The 8,345-nt window shown below is 37.8% G+C and overlaps 3 protein-coding genes across 3 annotated transcripts; 2 read left to right on the forward strand and 1 right to left on the reverse strand.

Annotated features, from left to right (window-relative positions):
• Window positions 1-112: 112 nt before the first annotated feature.
• On the forward strand, window positions 113-2,748 carry LOC145223864 (T-complex protein 1 subunit alpha-like). The gene has a single exon (XM_080090264.1). It carries the CDS (start codon window positions 297-299, stop codon window positions 1,974-1,976), a length of 1,680 nt encoding a protein of 559 aa, XP_079946390.1. The 5' UTR covers window positions 113-296; the 3' UTR covers window positions 1,977-2,748.
• Window positions 2,749-4,309: 1,561 nt separating this feature from the next.
• Window positions 4,310-6,330, forward strand: LOC145224990 (RRP15-like protein). Its single transcript, XM_080091633.1, has 4 exons — window positions 4,310-4,595; window positions 5,018-5,112; window positions 5,195-5,375; window positions 5,806-6,330. The coding sequence occupies exons 1-4, from the start codon at window positions 4,425-4,427 to the stop codon at window positions 5,914-5,916; spliced, it is 558 nt and encodes a 185-aa protein (XP_079947759.1). The 5' UTR covers window positions 4,310-4,424; the 3' UTR covers window positions 5,917-6,330.
• On the reverse strand, window positions 6,326-8,339 carry LOC145224992 (uncharacterized). The gene is made up of 4 exons (XM_080091634.1): window positions 8,314-8,339; window positions 7,831-7,900; window positions 7,172-7,257; window positions 6,326-7,099 (listed from the first exon to the last, which is right to left on the reverse strand). The coding sequence occupies exons 2-4, from the start codon at window positions 7,898-7,900 to the stop codon at window positions 6,845-6,847; spliced, it is 411 nt and encodes a 136-aa protein (XP_079947760.1). The 5' UTR covers window positions 8,314-8,339; the 3' UTR covers window positions 6,326-6,844.
• Window positions 8,340-8,345: the final 6 nt, after the last annotated feature.

The following is an 8,345-nucleotide window of genomic DNA, read 5'->3' on the forward strand; positions in this document are numbered from 1 at the left end:
CTGTTTTAAAAACAATCGTTGGTTAAATTTTATTGAAGTTGAGTTTGTTAGTAGTTGTTTGCATTTAACTGTGATGAGCAAATATATATATGTGTATAAATATAATTTGTTCAGCGTGGTTGTTAAAACATCTGTTTTCTTACCATTTCGCTTAGCTTTGTTGTTGTTTCGTACTTGACGTTTCATTCGTATAAGGTCTTTGTGGGGGTGAGTGAACAAACCTATGTGGAAAAAAAAACTTGTTTTGACTTTTAGGTTTACACAACCCGGGAATTAGGATATTCAATAATTAAAACATGGCAACTGCAGAGACCCAAGCACCCCTAATTGTTGGAGGAGAACGCACCACAGGTAGAAATGTTAGAACCCAAAATGTCCTTGCTGCCTCTTCAATAGCCAACATTGTGAAAAGTTCCCTGGGCCCAGCAGGTCTGGACAAAATGTTAGTGGATGATGTCGGTGATGTTACAGTCACAAATGATGGGGCAACCATTCTTAAGTTATTGGATGTGGAACACCCAGCAGCAAAGGTTCTATGTGAGCTGGCTGATTTGCAAGACCAAGAAGTTGGAGATGGAACTACATCTGTGGTTTTAATTGCTGCTGAATTGCTAAAAAATGCGGACCAGCTAGCACAAAGCAAAATTCACCCAACATCTATCATTAGTGGTTATCGATTGGCGTGTAAAGAAGCTGTCAAGTACATGAATGAGAATCTAACAATTCCTGCAAATGAGTTGACTAAAGATATTGTTATCAACTGTGCAAAGACCTCTATGTCGTCAAAAATTATTGGTGTAGATTCTGATTTGTTTGCAACCATGGTGGTAGATGCCGCAAATGCTGTTAAGTTTGTTGATGCCAAGGGCGTAGCCAAGTATCCTATCAAGTCTGTCAATGTGCTGAAGGCTCATGGTAAAAGTGCAAAGGAAACAATGCTTGTGAATGGCTATGCAGTTAACTGTACTGTGGCATCACAAGCAATGCCTCAGAAAATTGTTGGTGCAAAGATAGCTTGTCTGGACTTTAACCTTCAAAAAACCAAGATGAAGATGGGAGTCCACATCATTGTTGACAATCCAGAAAATCTAGAGTCAATGAGAAAGAGAGAAATTGATATCACTAAAGAGCGCATTGCCAAAATCATGGCAACAGGAGCCAATGTCATTTTGACTACTGGTGGAATTGATGACCTGAATCTTAAGTACTTTGTTGAAGCTGGGGCTATGGGTGTTCGCAGGGTACTTAAAAGAGATTTGAAGAGGGTCGCCAAGGCAACTGGTGCCACAATTTGCTCGACTTTGGCCAACTTGGAAGGGGAAGAAAGTTTTGATGCCAGTCTTTTGGGACATGCTGAAGAAGTGGTTCAAGAGAGAATCTGTGATGATGAGCTCATCTTCGTAAAAGGACCAAAAGTCAGATCTGCAGCATCCATTATCCTTAGAGGACCCACAGATGTGGCATGTGACGAGATGGAACGTGCTTTGCATGATTCTCTGTGTGTAGTCAAGCGGGTCCTTGAATCTAAAAGCGTTGTGCCTGGAGGTGGAACTGTCGAAGCAGCATTATCTATTTTCCTTGAGAATTATGCTACCTCTGTGGCATCTAGGGAGCAGTTGGCCATTGCTGAGTTTGCTCATTCCTTGCTTGTAATCCCAAAAACCTTGGCAATCAATGCTGCTCAAGATGCTTCTGATTTGGTAGCCAAGCTGCGAGCGTACCACAATGAAGCCCAGAGCAATCCTCAAAGGAAAAATTTGAAGTGGACAGGCTTGGAATTGATGACTGGTGTTGTAAGAGATAACAGAGCGGCAGGTGTTCTAGAACCAACCATGATCAAGAGCAAAAGCATTAAGCTGGCAACAGAAGCTGCAATCACAATTCTTCGAATCGATGATTTAATTAAGCTTTTTCCAGAAGAAAAAGGGGGCAAGTCCTACCAAGATGCCCTAATGTCCGGAGAGCTAGAAGGTTGAAGGCTGTAAAAATTGTTGTCATACGAAGCCCATTGTTTTTCATGATTGTTTGACTTCATGCATGGCAGTATAAAGTTCCCAGTTATGGCATGTGTTTAGACTACTTGTGATAATAAATATCTGTTGTACCCAGCGAAATAAACATTTTTTGTTTTGTAACCAAAAAATTGTGTGGTAGAAGTCACTGGCGCCCACTTATGGGGAGGCGGGGAGGCGCCGCCTCCCCGGGTATCTGCGTCGCTGACTTCGTCATAAACAAGTTTTGCGTTAATTTATGCACATACAGTTTTGTAGTAACTCTGTACTACTGCACAGTCAACGACTGCTTAGTTTGAACAGACAAACCTTTCTGAAAAATCAAACAACGCATATTGTTACGTCATAAACGTATACTTGAAGTGTTATATGCAGGGTTGCCATACCGTCCTTATTTTGAAGGGCAATGTCTTAGAAAAAGTTTTTGTGCTTATTTCTAACAACTGTCCTTGTTTTTGACTTGAGTCCTTATTTTGTCTTATTTTAAACAATTACAAGTCAAATCCCTGCTAAAAGTAAACCTAGACCTGGGCTGTCGTGAGATGCACTAAGTCAGTGTTTCTCAACCTGGGGGTCGCGACCCCCCAAGGGGTCGCCAAGCACTTTTGAGGGGGTCGCGGAGACGCAACCGAACACGGAATTATTTTATCTGTATCAAAAAAACTTTCCCTGTGACTTTTGTTTAGCATATAGTAACTCACACGACCGTTTGATTTAGAACGGGCGCAACAATATTTGCGATTGTATACTTCTATAATTGCGGGTTTTGGTTATTCTTAACATAAAAAAAACACGAAATAGTGAAATAGTTAGTGAAAAATAGGCGTTTTCCGGAATACAGCAAAACGCCGAACTATTGCAGCCACGTTAGATTGCAAATGTGTGATGAACACAATCAACACATGCTGGTAGTTAAACTTCCTGTGTGTGTGCGTGTGTAAAGGGGTCGCGTGGTGTTAGAAAATCTCTAAAGGGGGTCGCATAGTAAAAAAGGTTGAGAACCACTGCACTAAGTGTTTTCTACAAACAAGGAGTTGGAACAGAATGTTCCTGGCAAAAAGAAATATGACATGTGATACGTCAAGGCTCGTATAAATGCAAAGATTTGTTCAAAAACGTTTGTTTCGTTTGACATGAAAGTCCAATTGTTCGTGTGTCCGTATTTCGAGTTCCATGTCGATGGCAACCCTGGTTATATGCAATGAGCCATTGGATAAAAACAAGCAAGAAGTGTTTGCTAAAACTCGGTCAGCAACATCGACACAAATTGACATCGTTTAAAAAGGGGGTAGCCAGTTTTTTTCAGGGTGAGCCGCATAGCATGAAAATGACATTAGACGGCCACATAGCTTACAAGCACAAACGCAGCGCCGTTCCGCAATTGTGGTCTACAAAGCACTTTTGTGGGACCAGCAGGAGCTACAATATTATTAAGAGATAGCGCTACTGTCGAACAATAAAATTATCTGGCATAAATTACTAACTTCTCATTTATGTCATCACAACTAACAAAGAAAGGCACCTGTATACGCACAGTAACGAAAGCATGGGTACTTTAAGCCTTGTCTGTGATGTAACAAACTGTTTTTGGATCATTTTTATGCGTCCAGTGAAGTGCAAAACTAGGTAAACTTAAGACCACATGTTGTTGTGGGAACACTTTCGTAGCAAATTAACTTTCAACGGTTAACTCGTTGTTTTCCAAGATATATATTTAGAACAAATACCTTCGCGGGCTTTACTTTGGTAATTGTTGATTTAAAATAAAATAAACTTAAATGCGTTACATGCAATTTGCTGCGTAAATAGTGACGTCCGGGCTGAAAATATTTCCGTCTTTACCGAGTTATAATAATTCTGCCTCCCCGCCGATTTTAGCAAGTGGGCGCCTATGGGTAGAAGTGTGTTGTCTGAAGACATGTTTTATTTTCAGGAACAGATGATATGTGAATATATTTATTTTATTACAGCAGACTATTATTATTACAACATATTTTTTTGTTTAAGGCTCGAAAGTTTTATGGATTCAAAGCTGTTTACAAAACGAAATCACAATAGAAATAAATTGTGGATGCACTTTTGGGGGTCTGGCTGGTTCTAAAATAGATTTCCGACAAATGGTTAGTTTTCTAAAGGAATTATGTTTTTCTTCAGTTAATTTATGTAAATCGCTATTCCGAGTTGTAGATTTGTTTTTATATTTTTATTTACGTTGACCCTTGGCATTGGCAAATAATAAAAACGGAAAAAATCGGATACTGGCAAAGTAATGTTTACCCATTACCCAATGAGGGGTAGAGAGTTTGTACGAACACACGTGTTTTGCAGAAATCAACAATTTGCCTCCGATTGTCTAATTTAGTCGGTGCTGGTTCGTTACTTTCGTAAACACGTTTATAAACCGCTTTCACAATGTCCGACGTTGAATCTGAAAATGCCAATGAGGGTTGGGCTGATGCAATGGCAAAGGTGCTGAAGAAGCAACCGTCCAATGCAACTGAAAGCACAATACTCGCTAAAGCAAAAACCATCGAAGACGCCAATGAAGAGGACGAGAAGGAACGGAAAGCAAGAAGAAAAAGGGTAAGTTATCAATAAATGTTTTCTGTTTACGTATTAAAATTGTGTATAGAAACTTGTTTGTGCCACTTACATATATAGCATTGTTTCTTGTGGTGAGACTGTCACTATACTTCATGGTGTCAAATTGTCGATTCACATATTATTGCAACCCCATGGAACTGAACAGGGCATGTAGTGTTTAAATTAACTGGCAGTACAAAACAAATACAAGTGTTCCATGGTATTTAATAATCTATATATCTAAAAGCTTTGAAAAAATGAGTCGGGAAAATATCAAGTATCTCTCAACTCTTCATGATCTTATGTGATACTTCACAAGTATTTAGTTTCACTTGTTTTTTCTTCTTGCTATGTATCTTTTGTTGTGTAAAGTATTATGAGTTGTTATTCAGTGAATAAATGTCTGACTATGATTATTTTAGGTCAATAAAAAAAGAAAATGGGAGAACATGTGCAGAGTTATTCCAACAAAGGAAGATGAAGTATATGAAAAAGAGCTTCGTAAAGTAGCCACTAAGTATGCATAGCAGTTGCAGATCTTGTTTAGTTACTTTGTACTATTTTGTTCAAGTCTCAATTCTTACAAAGTCTTTTTTTAGAGGAGTGATTCAGCTTTTTAATGCCATTGCAAAACACCAGAAGGAGGTACATGGCAAATTGGCAAAAGCAAAGACTGAAGGAAAAAAAGAAAAAGTTATGAAATCCGTTGATAAAGGGAAATTTTTGGACATGCTTAATGATGGACCAACTTCTAAAGGCAAAAAAGAAGCTAAAAAAGAGGTAAGTTTGATTTTAACAGAATAATCTTTATCAATATCATCAAGACACTTGCCTTAAGTATAAATTACTTTATTGCTGTGGTTCCAAGGAGATTGACGCCTGATTGAGTTTTACCTTACCTGTGCTATTGGATTGAGCAGTTTAAAAATTAGAAGATCAAATCAAAATTAGACAATTCAAACAGAAATTTATTATCTTCCCAGATCAAGTCAAGTCAAAATTTTATTTTAATTTTATTTGCATTGTCACTTTTTCCAATTGTCTTTGATGAACATAAAAACACCGAAAAAAATATTGGTTATCGAGGCAAGTGTCCCTTATTGTGTCAAGATCATTTGTTTAAAATAATTGTTTCAACAAAAAACAGCTTAAAAAGGGAAACATATAAATGTACCACCAATATAAGGTAATATGATCAATAAATTAACAGGAATCTAAAGAAGCTCCTGCATGGAGTGTTCTAAGGGATGACTTTATGATGGGAAACGACATGAAAGACTGGAATAAACAGTCTGATGAAGAAGCTGAAAAAATGGAATGACGTCTTGTTGCCTCTGGTGCACTATAGGGCTACAAGATTGTCATGTTTGTGAGAAAATGGCACAGTGATACCACGCCATGTTAGACAAATTGGGTGGACACAATAAGGATTCTGATCATTTAATGTTCAGAAGATAATGGCTAGGATCAATGGTCGGATTCAAATTTTTGTCAGCCGGTACTATCACAAAAGTCATATTTTTCAGCCGGTTCTGTTACTAAAAGTCCATGAACAGTAACCGGTTCGCTGATCTCATAAAATTTTGTGAGACGGTTCTATAGAACTAGTGCGAACCGACTGAATCCTACCACTGGCTAGGATACATTTTTTGTATCAATATTTGCTGCTAATTGAGTCGTATCAGATATCTACTAGTTTGGACTAATGCTAAATTATTAAAAAGGCAATATACAGCATGATTTTCAATTTATTCAATCAGAAAACTACAGTTTATTTGAATATTTTCATGTTCACTGAAAAGGAGCATATGACACGTATGACATGAAGATAAAATAGGAAGCTGGAAAACGAAATTTCAGTTGCCCTTGCACCAGCCCAACTCATCATTAACACAAAGAAAACAAAAATAAAGTTTACAAACTGTCAAATGTTATGGTTGATTTTGCAAAGGCATTGGTGCCATAATGTGACACCATGTTTTCAATTAAAAATTCCTATGCAAAAGTGCATGTTTAGGCCTTTTGGTAACACTTGTTGCATTTGAGTGGTCTTCCTGCACTTGACGTTTGTAACCACCAAAAAACACTAACAGGCTGCTGGGACATAAAAAAGCGCAAAGGTGGCCTTAACGAAAAACTTTTAAGGACTTTTTTAAACTCTCGTGTTGAAAAAAACGTTAATTTCCACAGAATTAGGAACAAAATAACCGCACAGCTCAGAAGTGGCAAATAATTAAGGAAATCACGGTTTAAAATGAAAAGCCGATACGACTGGAAATATAAATTATAAAAAAACAAGGTCTTACAATTAAGAGCGTTTGACGCGGTATACCACAATGTAACGATGAAATATACTGATAAAATAGAAAATGTTTAAAAAAAGCTCCATCGATCATTGCAGTATCGAAGAGACTTGCACATTGCCCGTTGCATTTATGAGTGAAAGATTGCATTATGAAACATCTTGGCATAAATTTCTTACAATTCCTCGTACAGTTCTTCAGCTGTAAAGTAATGATGCAATATTATTGGTTAAATAATAAATAAAAACGTTTATACACGAGTATAACACACACCTGTCTCATCGTAAATGGCCTCTTCTTCAATTGTCGGACTTGCAACTTGACCGTTAGGTGGCGGTGCTGGTGTTGTAAAGGACGCCCTGCAAAGTCAGTTTTTCAGTGTCAATAGTACGAAAATACCACATTTTTCGAAAACAGCTATATCGCGAATCCAGTACGCTTGGCCTTTTGAAGGTGACGCACCGAACCAGGCGGCCACCCAAGCACTCCCATATGGCAAGGTAGAGACTAGTAAAAAGTTTCAAGTGATTTATGTTTAATTGTAGCTCCCATAAGAGACTTGCGATTTAATCCCGAAGTCCCAATACACTAAAACACGTGCTTTTGCCAGCTTATGCTAGCCTGTACATTTCTTTTCACCAGCCGCACTTATGAGACCTTGCAGGTCGAATCACTATAATCGGTACACACTGCCTGTATCTAACGGTCCGTATCGTGTTGGCCAAACAAACTATAATATATAAAAAGTGGCCTTATACTCAAAAACTAGTTAAATGTTGACTGACGATTTATAGGCAAGCGATACAAAATCTATTTTAATCCATTTTTAATTGCTACGTTTTCGATCTTAGCATAATACAGGTTATCATTTGAAAAAGTCCTTGGTATTTCCACTGTAAGGATTTTCTCCAAAACTAAGATTGACGACCCACCTTGCATGTTGCATCGTGTTTTTAAGTGCATCGTAATTGATTGTGATATTTTCCGACTCCACATATCCATCTAACAAGGGTAAAAGTATTGGTTATTGCAGACACTGTTGAAGGATCTACATTCTCCCAACATTTGATTGTATTTAGTGGTGGGATTCAAAATTTTTGTCAGCCTGTTCTATCACAAAAGTCATATTTTTCAGCTGGTTCTGTTACAAAAAGTCCATTGACAGTAACCAGTAATGCTAACTGGTTCGCTGATCTCATAAAATTTCGTGAGACTGTTCAATAGGACCGGTGCGAACCGGCTGAATCCCACCACTGACTGTATTATATTCAACATTTGACAAGTTCACTAAAAATGCTATTGTTCGGATTTTGTAAGAATAATCCATATAAACTGCTTAACTTGGCACAAGCATAAGCTCACGTTAATAGTGAAAAAACGACTAGTTTTTTTTCACAAGAAGTTAAGGGACTTACATAATCCTTCGCTGTTCCTAACCAGAAATTTC

Source organism: Phallusia mammillata, chromosome 4, assembly GCF_965637545.1.
Source record: "Phallusia mammillata chromosome 4, kaPhaMamm4.hap1.1, whole genome shotgun sequence".
Classification (NCBI taxonomy): domain Eukaryota; kingdom Metazoa; phylum Chordata; class Ascidiacea; order Phlebobranchia; family Ascidiidae; genus Phallusia; species Phallusia mammillata.

Coding starts and splice junctions, on each gene's coding strand:
- LOC145224990 (XM_080091633.1), top strand. CDS start 4,425: ATGTCCGACGTTGAATCTGAAAATGCCAATGAGGGTTGGGCTGATGCA. Junction 4,596..5,017: donor GGAAAGCAAGAAGAAAAAGG/GTAAGTTATCAA, acceptor TGATTATTTTAG/GTCAATAAAAAAAGAAAATG. Junction 5,113..5,194: donor CTTCGTAAAGTAGCCACTAA/GTATGCATAGCA, acceptor GTCTTTTTTTAG/AGGAGTGATTCAGCTTTTTA.
- LOC145224992 (XM_080091634.1), bottom strand. CDS start 7,900: ATGGATATGTGGAGTCGGAAAATATCACAATCAATTACGATGCACTTA. Junction 7,258..7,830: donor AACACGATGCAACATGCAAG/GTGGGTCGTCAA, acceptor CTGACTTTGCAG/GGCGTCCTTTACAACACCAG. Junction 7,100..7,171: donor GGCCATTTACGATGAGACAG/GTGTGTGTTATA, acceptor ATTACTTTACAG/CTGAAGAACTGTACGAGGAA.
- LOC145223864 (XM_080090264.1), top strand. CDS start 297: ATGGCAACTGCAGAGACCCAAGCACCCCTAATTGTTGGAGGAGAACGC.